At 39.4% G+C, this 18,725-nt stretch overlaps 1 protein-coding gene across 1 annotated transcript in view; it reads left to right on the top strand.

The window, feature by feature from the left end:
- grik4 (glutamate receptor, ionotropic, kainate 4) overlaps window positions 1-18,725 on the top strand; it is a 413,635-nt gene that overhangs the window by 383,402 nt on the left and 11,508 nt on the right. The window contains exons 15-16 of the mRNA XM_038284024.1: window positions 16,653-16,762; window positions 17,577-17,750. Coding sequence (XP_038139952.1) covers window positions 16,653-16,762; window positions 17,577-17,750 — 284 coding nt within the window. The remainder of the gene's footprint in view (window positions 1-16,652; window positions 16,763-17,576; window positions 17,751-18,725) is intronic.

Here is an 18,725-nt window from a genome sequence, read left to right as displayed (position 1 = left end):
TCTCCCTTCAACTCTGACATAGCAGGACGCTACCTGTCAGCCTCTATGAAAGATTCCTGTTGAGGTTCGAGCCTTGGTCCATTGAGGTAAGCAGTGAGAGAGGCAAACCCTGATTGGACAACACGTCACTTCCAGTGAGCCTAACCTTCCTAGGGGTCTATGGAGCATGGGCGGTGAACCTGAATGCTCAATGCTTGGTGGAAAGGGAAAAGTGATCATTCAGTCAGAACAGTAATTTGTGCTGAACTCTTGCCTTGGTGTCTGGAGTTTATAATTTCAGAGTGCTTCACAACAGCTATTAGGACCTGCTGTAGTAATGTGTTTTATGTGTTTCAATATTTGCATTGAGGATCCCCTATTTCAGAGCAGCAGCCACTTCTGGTCTCCACATAAAATTGGTGATCTCTGGGTACAATGAGCTTCACCATGCGTTATACATGCCATTTCAGAGCTGAGGAGTTGTCATTGCAAATCCTTTCTGTTTTTCTAATGACACTGCTCACTAATATTTAATAGAAATAACATTTCAGACTGGTCTTATTGCACAGGTGGCATTTATTACAGCACTAAGCCACAAAGTCACTCAGCTCCTGAGAAGTATCCAGTCTCTGGCCTGGTGCTGGATTGCTTCCACCTTTAGGTATTAAAGAGGCTGGAAAACCTGAAATGAATGATCTGAAGGACTGAGGCAATAATTCTCGCAATTTGCCAGGTTTTGGGTGGTGGGTTAACTTAATCTGCATAGAAATAAGACTCTTTTTAAGAAGCTGATAAGGAATTATTGAAGCTTTGTTGTTCTTAAACAGACGTGACACATTAAACAACTATCAGCCTGTGTCACACTCCCATCATATGTGTAGTCTATGCTAGATTATGAATATATTAAATGACAACAACTGAAAGTTATAGTTCATAAACAGTTAATTCAAATCGTTGGTAAAACCTGATTAATAACTGATGACTCAGTTCAGAACTATCATATTTAAAAACCAACAGTTGAAATAAAAAGCTTTTTTCATATTGAAGATATGGTGATCAGATGTCCCTGATTTCCGGAGACAGTTCCAGTTTTGGAACACCTGTCCCCAGCTAAAGCTGTCCCCGGAAATGTCCCCGATTTTACCGTCTACCGGGAAATGTTGTGTGGACTGTTATCACGGTACAAAGATCGCTTTTTACTAAAGATGAGGACCAGAATTGTTACATAAACCAAGCTAATCATCAAAATGTAAGACAGACCATTGGCTATAAATGGTAATAGGATATAGACTCAGATAAAATTAGAGAGAATGATTGAAAACTCCTTGTAAGGTGCTAACCTGGTTCAGTGGATCCCCAGGGATCAACAAGGGTTCACCTAAGGATGTTTTAGAACTGATCGGTGACCTTTAGTTTATATTTCTAGATAGTTATTTTAAGTAGTTATAAGTTGTTTTGCTGTGTTATGGTTGTGGTTTATGAGCATAGACTTCCAGCCTTAGGTTGTTTTAGATATATGAAAGTTTCTCATGAAAGAAGTATGAGGCAGTAACAAAAAAACTGAATGAGACAAGATCTGCATGATATGCGAATGATGGAAGAAAAGATAACCTCTTGCTTACTGTTCATTTATTGCGTTGTTTTTATTTGTAGCTCCAAATATTGTGGCGATTAGCCTTTTTTGTATTTAATAAGGTGAAATAACAATGTGGCAAGGATGTGACGCCATAGGGACATGACTCGCTTTATCATTGACATTTTATCTCCAAAAATTAAAAAAAGCGGTATTCTTTTAAAATTAAAAATAACCCATTTTCCCATTATAGCATATTACATGCGAAAACGAAATCAATTGTAAGGGAATTACCTAACACATATTTCTTAACTTTTAAAGTTTGTCTCCTTATTATCATGCTTTTTGATTACGTGTGCCTTATCCCCTACCTTTGAACAATAAAACAGCTTAGACACACTTCCCATTTGCTTTATGGTGCAGTACAAGTGCGTCTACAACTGATCCCAACGTGTTTAAATGGTCGCACATGTGAATCCCAACATTATTTAATTACCTGGACATTTTGTTTTAAATACAAAAATGCTAGGGTCTTTACTCCATTGAGATATATCAGTTTTTGAGGGTTGAGACAATATGTGAATTCTGCATGGTGTCTGTAGCAGGAAGAGCATAACCTCTGTGGTTTCAGCTGTCCTCCCCAACACTTTTATAGCAGCTTGAGCACTTTCAGCAATTCCATACATTATTTATTAGTGCCTGCTATAAAATATGGGATCTCACCTGATTAATGAGAAAAGAGTTGCCTATAGAGCTTGTTTGACTGCAGGATCTAATTGGGCATTGTATTTTTATGCTCAGACATCAACAGAAACCTTTTAAGCAGTTATAAAAAAATAAAACTCCTCTTGTTAACATCTATAAACAGATAAGTTGTATACTAAGATTCTAGCGAATAAAGAGCACAAATGAGGTTGTAAACGAGAAGGGAGGGAGGTAGTAAATAAGACTAAGTGGAGTTAATAGGAGATATAAGAAATAAGCATCACAAAGAGCACCATGATAAGGATAGTTTTGCTGGTTCTGTGGCCTCTCAGACAAGATTAACCAAACCCATGGGCCCCGATCTTCAGAAGGTTTAGGCTTCCTAAAATATACGCAAACTTGTAACACACCTTTAACAGAGCAGGTCTTTACCAACTGTTTGGTGTCTGTATGTGGCTTCATCATTATCCTGATCATATTCCAATGACCAAATGGTGCAAATGTAAACATTTACTCCCTGCAAAGCGATATCTCAAATCTGAAACTGTTGAAGTTTGAGCGTTTTTTTAAGACATGCAGACATTTTGAAAATTTGGGCATATTTGGTCTTTTTATGGATGCTTTATCTATATCAACAAAAGTCAATGAAAAGTAGGACTGTTTTTCTCTGTTTGTTTTTTGGTTGGGGGAGTTAAAAGTCAGGCATGTATTTGTATATAATATATTTTTTGTGTCTATTTAGCTATGCTAAATAGACACATGTGTCTCTGTTAGCTATGCATACTAAAAGGATATAATTGCTGCCCATTATTATTTGCAAAATAAGCTGATATAGATTGGACCCTGTATGCCTGGTAATGAAAATCTGAATTATTTTAACTTGACCAGTACCACCCACACTCTGCTCTATTCAGGATGAATGAAATTTCAAAAAATCAATTCTACAAGAACAGAAGGAAAAGATTAGCAGAAAAAAATAAAATAGAAAAGTCAGAGAAACATAAATGCAAGTTCCAGAGTTAGATTTAATATATTAACAGTGTTTAAAACTGCTATAGCTTTTTATTGCAGGAGTCCAAAGTTCTATCTAACTGTAGGGCTTGGTCAGACTTGCGTGTCGTCATCTGAGTTTTGTACGACAACTCAAAGCTTGAGAGTTACAGTCTTTTTCAGCCTCCAACCGGCTCTCTTTCACGATCAGACTCTGACCAGATTCCCTGTCCCTGCTGAAGAAATTCCCATTCTCACAGCAGATGGGAATGGGAAGCAGATGCTCCCACCTCCATGTTGTGGTCAGGATAATGTCCAGTGTTCAAATATGCAAAAAGCTTAACAAGGGCTCTTATCTTGCCATTCTTTCTTAAAATGTTGTTTATTTTTCAAGTGCATTATTAGTAATTGTCCACCTGATTTATAGATCTCTGAAACTCTTTCAGAGTTAATATGCATGTCATGCTTGCTTTTCTGATCTCTTCCTATAAGATTAGGTAGATGATCATTTCTTTGCAAATTTGCAGTTGTACAGTTTTTGGATTATATTTTAGAAATGTTCAAAGCTTGAGATATAACTTAAATCAGCTTATGAACATTATCATCAGTAAACAGTTATTTTCTCTCTCAATAATAATGTTCAGTTTGGTTTTTGAACTAACCTGTAGTTAATTTACAGAAAGCAGGACTATTTACAGATTCCTTTTGATACATTTGGATTTTATTCAGAGGTACAGTAAAGGAGGCTAAAAAGGAGGACATCACACTTTAAATTTAATTTGCACAAAAAAGGAAAACATTTCTTTTTCCTTCCACATGACAATTATGTTCCAATTTGTGTTGATCTATGACTCAGTTTTCTATTAAATGTGTTACCATAATTTTAAAGTACTTTTGTAAAGCCTGTAGTTCAGGGCATTGAATACATTTTTTCCATAATTTCATGAACCCAACCGACTTGGAGAGCTTAAGAAGCAGCAGGACGTTGCTGTGAAAGCGACCCTGTTTGACCCTCTGACAAATCCTCTCCTCGCCCTTGCGGTCGTTTCATCAGGCGTTAACATCTGACAGCATCTGTTCTGACACAATTAGCGATGTGCACATCAGCAAAGAGCCCCACGTGAAGGGCCAGCAAGAGAGTCAACATAAAAAGGAATGAGCAAGAAAAGGACAGAAAGAAAGCTGGGAAATAGGAAGAGAGAGTATAAGAAAATCACAGCATAGAGGTGAGCAGGTTACTCTGCAATATAAAAATGACAAAAGGAAGTTTTTTTTTTCTTGGTGAGTCAGTATGCAGGAGATGAACCTCTCCCTCGCCTTAGGAGAGGGCAGTGTGGTATGAATACCAAAAGGTACAGTGACTTGGTGAAATCCTTGACTTGATAACCTCACCAGCATCTTCAGTCACCTTCATGACATGCAGGCAAACCCCCCTAGGAGAAACAAAGAGAGGAGGAAGAGCTACAATTGGAAGATGAGCAAGGGCAGTAAAAGTTAAACCTACAACTTACTAGCTTGTGTGCTCAGAAAAAAGCAAGAATTCGCTTACTGATGAAGGCAGCAGTTTTTGGTATGTTGTTTAGATTTTCTCATAAAAGCAAATCATAAAGGATTTTTTTTTTCTCAGTCTGCATCTTTTCACGCTCTTTGTTTTGCCTCATATCCTCTTATCGGCATAAGAGAAGCATGAGCACCCATAAAGTGATTCACTGCCTTAATAAAAATAGTTTACAGGTGGCAGCAAATGTTTATGTGTGAAGGGACAGGGCAACATATCGCTGTAGTGAACCTCCATAAAATCAAATTTTTTTTCATTCGGAGTCTTATTCATGCACCGAAGGAGCTATTTCTGTCAATACCGCAGCCTTCTGCCTCGCCTGAGTGTTTATCTCCCCTTGAACCGTTATACCACACTGCTTGTGGTTGCTGGGTTTTGCCCGTCAGCAGTCAACCACCTGCTGCCTCTGTGCAGGGGGAGCAAAGGTGCTCGTCCGAGCACGTATTGAATCCGCTGCGCTGAAGATGACTGACAGCACAGACAGCTGCTGACAAGATTTCAAAGATGCACAGACGCACACACACTCAGAAACCGACGCTCTAAAAACATGTCACACACTAACCTTACAAAATGAAGATATTACAGCTTTAAGAACAGAGTTTAAAGTGTAAATCCCAGAGCATCTGGAGTTTTTTTTTTTTGTTTTCTTAACCTCCTGCACCCAGAGAGACCTTGTACTGGCACAGTAGTATTTGTGAGAGACAGGCAGATAACTGAATTTTTCAGGCAGCCAAGTGCTGCTAAATTCAGCTGCTAAATAGGTGTAGAGGTATTTTGAAGCCAGTTTAAGGAAACAGCAAAATATCTTTTTTTGCAGGAATTTTTACAATTTGTAAAATTTTCTTTAAACCTTTTCAACCCAATTCAAGTAAAAAAGAAACATTTATATGTAAGACTTGCTCACCAGTCACTGTAATTGACCATTCAATATTATTGAAGTTATAGAGGAGGATTTTCTCAAATTTTTGAAAAGATCCGCCTTCTCCACTTTAAAAAAAAATGCACATGCACAACCCTGTACCCCATCCCGATGGGAAATGCCTATTAAATATGTGTGAGTCTGTTTAAAAGTTTCTGTTTGCATTGCTCATACTAGCTTGCTTTCCAAATGAAGATTTGCAATTGTTCCACTGTCAGACTTATCCAAATAGCATGCCAAGTTTTACCTGTCGAGTAAAAACTTCGCAACCGAGGCATCAGTAGGAAGCCCGACCTGTGCTTTCAGTGTACGCCATCGTGTGAAAAAATCTCGCAAAAACTTTCACACTGACGGGGTACACTGGCGTACACTGCTACTCCTGATAGCATCTGGTCTTGTTTCTCTCTTCTAAGGCCTTTCTCTTCTTCTTAGACACCTCATAGACACTTTTTCTCTTACAACTCTCAGCCATTTTCAAAGAACCACAGTGAGAAAGGCCAGCTTCAATGACTGTCTGAAACCATAGCTCACCACACATATACACCTGAAAGTGCACATGCGCAGGAAAATATAGCTAACAAGACAAACACGTAGGACGGCCTTACGTAAACATATCACCGAAATGATTGACAATTATGAGGACCACTTATTCTGATGATCCACCGAGAAAAGAAAATCCCCCGCTATACCTTTAACTAATATACTCCAAGCTGTTGGATGGTGCTTCACTGCACTGGATGCCTTGCTTTCACTCCATGCAGGTTGCTGCAGCCAAGATGCAACCATCAGCTCCCTGTCTGCTTTAACACATTTTATTCAAATGAATGACTGATTACCAGAACAAACTCGGATCTAAATGCAAAAAAATATGTATTTTTTTTTTCAAATTTGTTTTTCATCCACACAAACCTGGCCTGTTGCAGGTCTGTAAATGAACATTTTTGAAACTAGGTCCTGGAGTAGAAGAATGTCAAAACTCTGTTTCTGGTTCAACACCCCTGAGTCGAATAATCAGGTCATTAAAAGGATTCTGGAGAGCCTGCCTGCATAAGGAGGAGTAAATGCAGTGAATTGATTCAGGTGTGTGGAAGAGACACATCTAAATAATTGCTGCAGAGTCAATACAGTACAATACAGGCAACTGCCTCCTGTCATCACATGCTCACCCAGGCAAAGTCAATGACGTGATACAATCAGCTGGGTTTCCTTAGATAGAAAACTTTTAACCGAACTATTAGTATGATTTGACTGAATTGTCTCTGTAAACTACCTTGAGATGCTGTGTTGTGAATTTAAGCTGATTAAATGAACTGAAGTGAAATTGAACTGAATTAAAGTGGTGCAGGAAACTGGGCCTCGGAGGCTAAAACTAAAGACTCCTGGTGTACAATGACAGACTTCATTTAGACAAAAAAGAAATAATTAATGAAATTTATTGTGCACTTTAAATGGACATACATTAAGTAATGGAATAAATTGATAAATAAGACTAAATGTGTCATGTAAATATGCCAATCGAAACAGTCTGGTAACATCTAATTAGAGCATCACGCCTCTGACAGGGAAATGCATCATGATATTTGGTGTGTTTCTGCAGCAGCATCACAGCCCAACAACGGCCCCAAGATACATACTACAGGTACTTCAGTGATGCTGCATCCACCAGCATCCATTTTTTCTAAGTTGTTTGAGAAAAAGAAAAGGTGCTAAAAAATACACTGCCTTCCAGTTTCCAGATTTAAACCTGGAAGGTCAATGTATGCTTCAGTCTCAAGCCTTATACAACCTCTGAAAACAATGTAACTACATCAGAATCTTCCATCACAGGCTTTTTCAGCTCCTCTTTAACTTCAAAACTCCTCAGATGGGATTTTAAAAGTGTATATTTTTCTAAATACTTGTAAGTTCCTTGTTTATTTTTGAAGGACCTTCTGTCTCAACATGGGGCTACATAGGCTACAATAAATATGCATTTGTTTTTTTGCTAGGAGATCTTTGCTGCACAGGCAGGGGGTTTAGAAATGGAGCTGGAGTGAGAAATACAATTTTCCTTCCACTGCACATCATTTTAAAAGTCAAAACAAAGTTTGCTGTTTGTAAGGACCCAGATTCCTTTAAAAAAAATCACATTTCACATCCGATTTTATTTCTTTTCTTTAATTCCATGATTCTGTCTGGCTTTTCTGATAATCATTTACCAGATTCCTGTTTGGTATCAAACCATGAACCTGTTCCAGTCTTTCAATCTATTGTTTCATTTTTCTCAGTGAACTACTATATTTTCTACAGTTGGTTCTTAAACGAGTCTGCAGGGGTAGTTTGGCTGAAACTTTAACCATACCAATGAGACTTTTTCTTTCTGAATTCTCTGAAGTCTCTCCAAGTCTCATTCTTGTCCCATTTTGCTCTGAACTAAATTTGACCGCTCAGCTTTAAAATGCCCCGTTGCCTTCTCAGCCCAATCACTGTGCCTCTGCTATTTGGTGCTGAGTGCAGTTTTTTATTTATTTATTTTTTTTTTCAGAGCTGAAAAGGGGAGAAAATTTAGGCTTTTAAGAGCATAGAGGGAACTAAAATTGTCAAAGCACACCAATAAAACCCAAACAATGAGATGAAAGCTCCTAAGATAAAGACTGAAAGTGGCAACAGTCTTACACGACTGACTTTTGATTTGTCAGCAAGAGACTCTTCGCTATCCTTAATGTATTGTCATATATTTATTATATTTTGAGTTCAGATAACTTATTTTTTTTATAAGTTTCTCTCTCCGTTCCGGCTTTACTTGGATGTTTGTAAAATTTGATATTAGAGAAAAAATGTCTCCTGAGGAAAAAGTCATGACATGCTTTGGAAAAGAGGAACAATTTATGCAGTTTCCTCTGAGTGCTCATTAGTGTTTCTGCCGCAGCCTCACCATGGATGATTCCCTCTGACTCATGAAAAAAAAAAACTTTGTTTGAGTCCTAAAGCAAACATTTTAGCGCACCAAAGTGAAGAATTTCTGAGCAACACAATCTCCAGCTGTTTTCCCTTTTGTCATTGTAATCTCAGTCTCTACCCTACATCCCTCCTGTCTGTCTCCTTTTTCTAGCCTCTCTTTCCTGCACCTTCACTCAGCTGCCATCTGTTTGCATTGGAGTCCCTCGTTTCCTCTGCTCTTTTTTTTTTTTTTTTTCAAATAACAGCACCTCAGTGGGGACTTAAGATGTGGGCATACTGGAGCCATCAGTTCTCAAAGCGCTTCTTCAGCATGTAGCCAACTGGTGCAACCTCTTGCACCAACTAGCATCGACTTGGCAGCTTTTCTCTTTTGAAGCAGCACTCTACCTTGAAGAAGGCCATTGTGTGCTTCCGCACTCTAGTCTTCTATTTCAGACCACTATCATCATTATCGACACAGTAAATTACCCCATGCAGATAGAACGGTGCACATTATGACTGGCAGCCTGATTAGGATCTTGCTCAAAATGATACTGAATCTCACTCTTTGCCCCTGCTATCCGTAACCAGGCTTAAACACAAGTGATTACAGTCGCATTAATGAGTTTTCATCCCTGCATGTCTTTTAGCATAACAAATGCCCGGCAAAATAATTCCCCCACTTTACCTCAAATTTGATTTTGAAGGGCCTCAGAAATCTATCAATACTGTGTTCCAGCTTGCGTGAGGTCTCCTAGGAACATCTAATTGAATATATTTCCATAAAAGTGATTTAGGCTTGTTCACGTGGGCTCTAGAGTGTTTCAGAGAAGGAAGATAAGCAATTTCTACACAACGTTTTATGCGTTTGTCTTCTAATAACACTCAGGCAGTCGGTTCCTTGATCACCTTCACTCTCTGAGCGCCCTAACAGCCCCGACAGCCACCTCCATTTTTATGTCGTTAACAGATGGCGGATTGTGCATCTGTGTGTAAACGGCTAATGTTCCCTCGCTGAATATGGAGGAAAGAAATACAGTATGAGCATTCACAAACTCATATAAATATGCACACAGACCCGTTCTGACACTGATTCAACTGTAATTGGTTTCATTTAGAGGACAAAAGCTGCTGGCGGTGGATAATGAAACATTAGAAATTAGCCCCTGGTTTCCCACAGGGCCGCTGACTGCCGACCTTATTTTAGCAACTTTATATCCTACTAACCAATCCAAACAGATATATAGCAGCCCTGTAGCTGCTTTGCTACTGCTAGCCTTATTGCTCCAGCCAAAGCTATTAATCTATTTCCCCTTTTTCCTCTGAGCTGGGCCACTGTGCACCCTAGTCCTGCTGGAAGTCAAGTGTAGGTCACAGAAATGAATTTATGTTTAATGCAGCTGTAATGGCCTAGTCTATTATCTGACTTTTATCTGTCTAATGCATATTGCCTAGTGGGAAACACAAATACTCCCTGTTGTGTTTACTTTGTTTAATTATTCTGACCTCCAATTTTTTTTAATGGTTAAACAATATACCTTATTTCAATGTAAATTAGAGTATATTGCATGCATACATAGCAGCTAAGTTCATAACTGTGTTTTCTTTTATGCGCAATGCGGTGGACAATGGTGTGCTGTCAAGTGGCGGTGGAGGTTTGACGAGATCCAAATGCAGACACAAAAGCTAAAGTGGTTTCTTAAAGATTTAATTAACCAAGAAGTTCAAGAAAAGCAAAAATCCAAAACACAAACTTGCCCCGCTGAGCATCCAGTTGTGTCATCTCTAGTTGCAACAATGCCATCTGCTCCTCCCGTTTGTTTAGCTGTCTCTCCTGGGCACCCAAAGCTGAGGCCAAGTCTGCTGGGGCCATTCTTGCCTGGTTTGTACTTTTACAGTGTGGGGAGGAGGTTTGACAGAACCCAAATGCAGACACAAAAGCTGAAGTGGTTTCTTGAATATTTAATTAACGAAAAAGTTCAGCAGAAGCAAAAATCCAAAACATAAATCAACAAAATCCTCAAAAACTGAGAACCGGAATACTTGCAAAAAGGGGGCAAAGAAATAATCACAAACCAGCAAAGAGTGAGTGAACAGGAGGAGAATATATGTGAGAGAGAAACAAAGATCAGGCTAATTAGCAGATTGGGTGTGAACAAGAAGGCAAGAAGGGAGCTAGGGAAAAGGAGACTGACACAAGAGGGCACACAAGAAATATCTAAGAACCCACATACAATCAATAATAACTAGAACACAAAAATGGAAATAAGACCAACGAAAACTCATAGATAAAACTAGAACAGAACCAAAACCATGACATGTGCCAGTTCATAATCGAAAAGAACAAGCTCAAAGTTCAGTTCAATCTGAAAAACTCACACAAAGAGAAAAGAAAATTAGGATAAATTTATTGATACAATTACTTTGTCTTTGGTGCTCAGACCTCGACAGGAAACATAGCTCTGAATTTTGATAGATATGCATGAACAGGAGCAAAGAATAGGACTGTTTCCCCCCCGGGCCTGAAACTGGTGGTGGAGTGGAGATAGATGAAGTTGGTCAGTCTGTAGACTGCTGGTTAGTGAGGCGGTCTGCCGAGCTTTATGGGGAGATCCAGTGGACTGCGTGAGCTGATACTAGGGCTTTACTCAGGGACGTGGAAGATGGAAGTCCATTTGGATAACACAGGTTGAGAGAACCTGTCCATGATGAGCAAGCATGAAGTGACAGTGGAGAGGAAAAACTCCCCGTTGGGAAGAAACCTCTGGCAGAACCAGGCTCAACATGGCAGTCTTCTGCCTGACCGGTTAAGATGAGACAGGGAACACAGTAGGGGTGGGTATTGGCAAAGAAGTCACGATTCGATTCGAATCACGATTCACATGCCACGATGCGATTCTATCACGATGCATCACGATACTTGAAATATTGCGATGCATTGTGATATTTTCACTGAACACTGTAAGAAAAAGATACAGCCCTTACCAGTGGCTGACTGGCTGGGTGTGATCTGGATAGTGTCTTCAATTGATACATAACTGAAAGCAACTGAATTCATACATAGCTGTATTTATTGAAATTACTTTAGGAGGTGTTGCAATGAAAACAAATACTGGACAGAAATATTACTATTACTGGCATGGACACACCAACAAAAAGATCTTAGGATTCATCAAACTTAAAATAACAAAATGAGGATAATCAGTCCGGACATGCTTATGACACAAAGCAGCAGGCGTCAACACATCCGCAGCGACATCTGCTGGACTGGAAGTTGTATTCCACTTGGTTTGATTGATGTGCGCCAACCATTAATGTATTTTATTTGTTCATTTTTTTTTTTTTTAATAATCGATTCTTGCCTTCAAGAATCGATTCAGTAGATCAAAAAAATTAGAATCACGATTCATCGATTTGACGATTATTTTGCACACCCTTAGAACACAGTAAGAGTCTGGGAGGAATGACACTCTGCTGAAGCTCAAGCTACGATGGTGGAGGAGGGGCTGGAGGTGGGTTGAAACGGTGTCATCTGAATGAAGTCACACAGCGCATCCGCCGCCTGCACACAGGAGCAGATGGTGGGTATCGGAAGTCTTTAAAGATGAGCTTTGGATGCCGATTGGCTTTCATGGAGATGTGGTTCATAAGCTGATTGGCTGTGTTACAGGTGGATGTATGAAAGGCAATGGGTTTCTTCAGTTGCACTTCCCCCTAGGCTCCATTTAACACAAATGAAATTTAAGTAGCTCACGTTTATAGTTCACTTTTCAAAAAACTGATCTAAGGTTGCAAACTGATATTTTATCCTTTAAATGTGTGATCATAATATATAGAGACAAATGGAAGATGCTTGATGCAGTCAAGGTATACTGTATGTGCAGTGAAGCTTTTATTTAGCCAAATTACACAGAACTTCAGAAACATACAGGTACATTCAGGTTCTGCTGAAAAAATCGGTATCAAAAATTATTTCTTACCTTCCTCATTGAGTAGCAGATATTTCCCAAGATAGCTCCGATGCTTTAACTCAATGTTTTGCTTTAAATTTGAGGGACGTGGCTGACATATGGACTTGTTTGTTAAGTCCCAATGGGCACAGTTTGCAAAAACCTGTGGTTTCTTCTGTCAAAGTCTTCCTTTGTTAGTTAAATAAACTGGCATCAGCAATACCAATAGATGAGACTGAGTTGCGCAGAGTAGTACTAGCAGTAGACATGCTGGTCTGTCATGATTTGTGCTGTACAGTAATAAGTGCCATAAAACCTGACGTTATCCAATGAAGTGTCGTTATCAAGTAAACATGAATGTGAGCTGTGTGCGTCGCTCATTATTCTCAGAGTGAACATCGCTCTCGTTCATGTTCATTAATATTAAGATCAAAACTGGTCAGTTCAGTTCATCCTTCACTAAAAATATGAGGATATTCTGTGAATGCCGTTCATTGAACGTTTCATGCACAACACTGGCATTGCATATATCAGACCAGTCAATAATGATGAATAGGTTGATGAAAAAAATCATGTTATTTAGCTGTTTTATATAAAAACAAATCTAACCTGCGTGACATTTGTTTGCATTTAACACATTGAGTGAACCCTTTACTGAACCACGTTTTACTACAGTTACAGCTGCAGTTGTTTTCACTGTATTTCTGTGCCTTCTTTGCTCATCTGGAGACTGACATTGTGCCCATTTTTCTTTAATTCATTCCCACATCCTGATGCTGCCATCGCCATGTCTTACAGTGAAGGCAGCATCTGTTTTTCTCCTCACACAGTGTCTTGCTTGCTAAGAATCTTTTTTTCCTTCTTTTCCTCTCTTCTGAACAGAGATTCTTCTTTCTTATTGTCATAATTGAAGGTGACTCTGGACGAGAGCAACTACAGAGGCTGGAGAAGGTTTAAGAGGTTTTATTGAGAAACAAGGCAGTGGACATGAACTGGAAGCAGTTTGGTCAGGTCAGGTTCTTCTGGGCTTCTGCAGAGAAGAAGAGGCTGGTGAATGAGAGGAAACTGTGCTGGAGGATTTTGGTGGGGCTGACACTCACAGTAGAGAGGCTGTGGTCCGGTCTTGGGGGGGAAGTGTCCCCGGTGGCCCGTGTGCTGACCAGTACTCTCTCCCTGTTTGGAGGTTCGAGGGTGGACAGGCAGGTGATCGCAGGTAGGAGGGCTGAACGGTGGTTAACCTGAGATCCTTCTCGGGTTCCTGGTTGTTTCTCAGGCGGAGGGTCCAAGGTCTAAGGTTCACTGCTGGGTCCAGGGGTCAGAAACGAGGGTTCTGCAGAAAAAGGATCAAAACTGGATTTAGAGTAGGGTTTAACTTTTACTAGGACTAGACTTGGGTTTGGTCTGTTACCAACGCTGTGGCGTTAACGAACTGACGCCCTCCTCCTGGTTCCAGCTCCTTAAGAAGGGTGGTGATCACCTTAGATGTAGTGCACCTGCCCGTCCATCCCTGCAGAGGAGAGAGAGAGAAAAACTGGCCTGCACCCGGATAGAACCCGGAGTGTGACACTTATTACACTTTCACTGTCCACTTTGTGGCTTGGAGCGGTTTTCTTCTTGCCACTCTTCCATTAAAGATGTTCCATTTGGTTTTATTCCAATTTAATCCATACTGATAAACCTCATTGATACACAAAGTTCCATTTTAGAGCGTGACCTGTTTTGAATATATATTCAAAATAAAAACGGTGCATGACTAAAACATAGCCTGTTAACAGATTATTCTCACTGAGTTACAGTTTCTCTGTAGCTCTTCCAGAGTTACCATATCCTTCTTCGTTTCTCCATTATCTCCTAATTATTAAATAACAGATCAAAGCATGAACCATGAAATGCTAAAAACTACGGTCTTGTACCACTACCTTGCTTTATATCAGCTCACACAATTCTGGTGTGTTTCTTCAAGTAATGTTACCTCATAGGTATCTGGGGCTTTATTGAACAGCAGGATGTGGACTGTATTCCCTAATTAAGGAACCTCTTTGAGCAATTGATTGCCCTAGAACTTATTAGGTTATCTGACTAAAAAAGGCTAAATACAAATAGAAAAGTCTTTTCGGCTTTTTTTATGTTAAAAAATGTACCTAATTTTTCTTCCACTTCCAAATTATGAGCTACTTTGTGTTGATATTTCAAATAAAACTTTATTACCATTAACAGATGTTTGCAGATGTAAGATGAAGTTTGAGTTATTTTCCAAGGCAACACATTTTTAGCATCATACTGGGAAATAAAGCCTCTTATCTCTGTTGACGTATCACTCTACAGCTTTGCGCCACTCTGTTGACATTTCATGGGAGACTGAGTTTGTGCTTTCATACAGCGTTGATCTGAGTGTTTACATGCAAATGAGATACGCATAATTATAGTGTTATCTGTTTGGGACAGGAAGATCTGTGCTTATCGCATCAAAATCGCTTTATTTACGGTTGCAGTCACCTTATTCTGCCTTCTCCAAATTACAGCAGGCAGCTGCTAATTCTAGATTCACAAACTAAACTGGCCTGAAGCGAGTGAGTTTACACTAAAATCCCTTTAAATCATTCTTCCTGCTCTATAACACAGTGTAGAGGTGTTTGAAAGTGCAAAGTAGCTAAATATCTGTTTTTGCTCCAACTTAAATATAGTTATGGTTATTCTATAACTATTGAAGATTTTCTCAACATTTTCTCATGTTACTTTCACAAACTACCTTATTTGGATTTTATTTGATACATAAACACAAAGTAGGTGCAGTGTTATGCTGCAATGTTTGCTGTTTATTTGTTTTCATCACATCTGGGCCAGTAATTCATAGACCAACCTGTGTGGTTTAATTCCAACTGTTAATGTTTTTTATATACCTAGACCATAATATGTTTCATTATCTTTTTTTTTTTTTTTTTTTTTTTTTTTTAACCCCGGTTTAATTATATGAAGATCATCTGTGAGCATTAATCTTTAATTCTTACCACAAATTTTCTTTTTAGATTCACAACCGTGCTTTGACTAGGCCCTTTTGACACGAATATATGCTAAAGCATTGTAGCTCTGATTATGTGTTATGTTTTTTTTTTTTTTTTTCAGCTTTAAGGGTGTAATTTGGTTTCATCATATCTTTCGCAGCCTCCAACAAGTTTTTCTCCAGGATTGTCTAATATTGGGCCATATGAGTCGACTACATTTGACCAGTTTCCCTACACTGCAGCAGTTAAAAAGTTGCCACTTGTCCATACCTATTGACCCAATGACAGTTTTCCTGCAAACAAATGCACTCCTCTAAGCTGTGAACTTCATGTCCACTAATGTCTAACAATTATCCGATGTGTTAACAGTGCAGGTGTATTTACACTGAAACCAGTTTCCACCACTGGATTCAATTTAGTGGTTTCAGAATAAAGGGATCTGAAATCATGTTTCCTTTTTCTTTCACTCCCCATTCATGAGCTACTTTCTCATGCAGCTTGTAATATGATAAAACGTAAAAGGTGTGAGTACTTTTTTAGTCCTTGCTGGGATCTAATCTTGTATTTAACTATGAAAATGAATTGGTCATTGGGTCCAATGACCCCTCACAGCCCCATCATGAACTGTTCCCCCTGCTGCCTTCTGGGAAGAGGCTTTGCAGCATTCTATGCAGGTCCAGGAGGTTCTGCAACAGCTTCTTCCCTGCCACCACCAGACGGCTGGACTGTTGAGAAAACTCTAAATCATATCACAGACTCTGTATCACACTGTCAACACCAAACCAAAACGCTGCATAATTGCACCATATATATTGCTCTGGTATTGCGGGATTGCTCTGAACTTTCATATCAATGCGTTGTTTTTGCTCCAAGTTTTTTTGCCCACACTACGTTTGATCACTGCTGCACTTTAAGGAATGGAAATGTCATGAGAGCTGTACAAAACGAAATAACAATAAAAGCTGTCTAAGTTAAGGAAGTTTAGATATGTGTTTAATTAAATTTTTTTTTTTCCTTTTATGCAGCCACTAACGTATTTGTGTTTGTTGCGTTTCAGGGACGTCGGCCGGGCTACTTCTCCTTCCTGGACCCCTTCTCCCCTGGCGTCTGGCTCTTCATGCTTCTGGCCTACTTGGCCGTCAGCTGCGTCCTCTTTCTAGTGGCCAGGTACTGAGAGTTTGATCTTTACAGAGGAGGGGGAGACAAAGGTACGAGAGTAGAACAAAGGGTACAGAGATTAGAAACAAAAAAGAGTTGTTTGGGGGATACACAGAGCAGGAAACAGGTGTCTGTTCCCTCTCTTCTTTTAAGTTTTTGAGGTTGATCTTCAACACCACAGGGAACAAAACTGCTCTAGCCTCCATGTTGTGGTTTGTTAGATCCACACTGCCACCTGCTTGCCAGCGACAGTACTGCTGGAAATACTGCTGGAGCATGTAGTGCTGGATGAATTGACTGAAAGAGTGCTAATTACTCTAAACAACAAGCTGCAGAATTTCTGTAATGCCTGATCCCAGATCAGCTGGCTTATTAAGCCTTTCTTAAGATTTCAGTGGGTGATATGCACCATGAAATGCTAAAGAACAGCCACAGATGACTTCCTTTAATTTCCTAGTTTAGTTGTTTACGAGACAAATCCCACAGCAGTTCACATTTAAAGAAGACGTTTGTAAATGAACTAATGTCATGTTGCACATGACCAAGTGTTGGTGTGGGTCCCATGCTGCTGCATTAGTGCATTCAATCAGACGGTGTCACCATGATTAAAGTGAGCTGCACTTTCGGGATTGAAAAGTAAGCTGTTTCTCTCTCTGGAGAGCCAAGGTGACTTTGTGCGAACTTCGTTCCTGCAGTCACTTTGCTCCTTGTCATTCGTTCTTCTTTCCGTCTCAAAATTTGTCTCTTGGGTTTATTCACTCTGATGCATTCATTCAGACTCTGACTGTTTATATAACCTCCACTGCCTCCTCCTCATCTGTAGACTGACGCCTTACGAGTGGTACAACCCCCACCCCTGTCTGAAGGGACGCTGCAGCTTATTGATCAACCAGTACTCGCTAGGCAACAGTTTCTGGTTTCCTGTTGGGGGATTCATGCAGCAGGGATCCACCATTGCTCCCAGAGCACTGTCGACACGTTGCGTCAGCGGTGTGTGGTTAGTACTGACAGTTATTTTCAGCATTTGAATCCACCACATGAAATGCATTTAATTGTTTGTTTTCACATGCCATCACATTTTTACATTTTATTATTTATAAACAATAAAATCAGGTGTCCTTTTTGCACATTGAAATATTTTTTCAAACATAACTTATGAAAGACCTGAAGAAATTTGTGAAACTGTAAAAAAAAAAAAAAAAAAAAAAAAAAAAAAGGTCAAAAACAGTCTACTGGGTTTCCAAGATTGAAGACATTTCACTTTCCATCCAGGAAGCTTTCTCAATTCAAATGTCAGGAATAGCTTTGAGTTTGAGGTTTTATACAGTAGCCCATCAAAACCTTGTTTTTGTTTTGAAAACCCACAAATTGCATGAGTTCAAAACAATTACTATGACCTGGTTGACTGAGAATCCTCACCAGCCACTAGAAACTGCGTCCTTTTTCATGCTTGGTGAGATTAGATAAAGCATTTTGCAAAAGTGAAAACATTTGACCAAACCTTCATGTTGCATTTTGATTTTAGACCACATGTGCCTAATTGAAAAAGGGAAGAAAAACCTATTCCAGTATTTTATTGTCATTACACTGACACTAGGGTCTTGCTCTGGGAGCCAGAGTGGCAGCCCGTGGGAGCTTGAACTCAGAACCTCAGGATTCCTGTTGTAATGTTGCGCATTTCAAGTGCAATGCCCTAACCAGGTATTTACAAGAACTTACGAATGTAGAGAAGTATTTGACCTTATTTACAAGGGATTTGAACAAAGTATTAAACCGCTAAAAAGTTGACCTTAAAATTATTTACATATTACATTACTCAACAGAACAAAGCGGGGCTCCTGCTTATCACCTGCTGCTGCTCTCTGCTTATCAAACTTTATGCCAAATAAATCTGATCTTAATTCAAACAGAACTAAAAAAAAAAGTGAAGAAAGTTACCAGACTGGTCATTAAAAATGTCTAGGAGTAACAA

This window comes from Cyprinodon tularosa, unplaced genomic scaffold (assembly GCF_016077235.1).
Source record: "Cyprinodon tularosa strain WSP-4 unplaced genomic scaffold, ASM1607723v1 ctg198, whole genome shotgun sequence".
NCBI lineage: Eukaryota > Metazoa > Chordata > Actinopteri > Cyprinodontiformes > Cyprinodontidae > Cyprinodon > Cyprinodon tularosa.
This window is presented reverse-complemented; position numbering and strand designations above follow the sequence as displayed.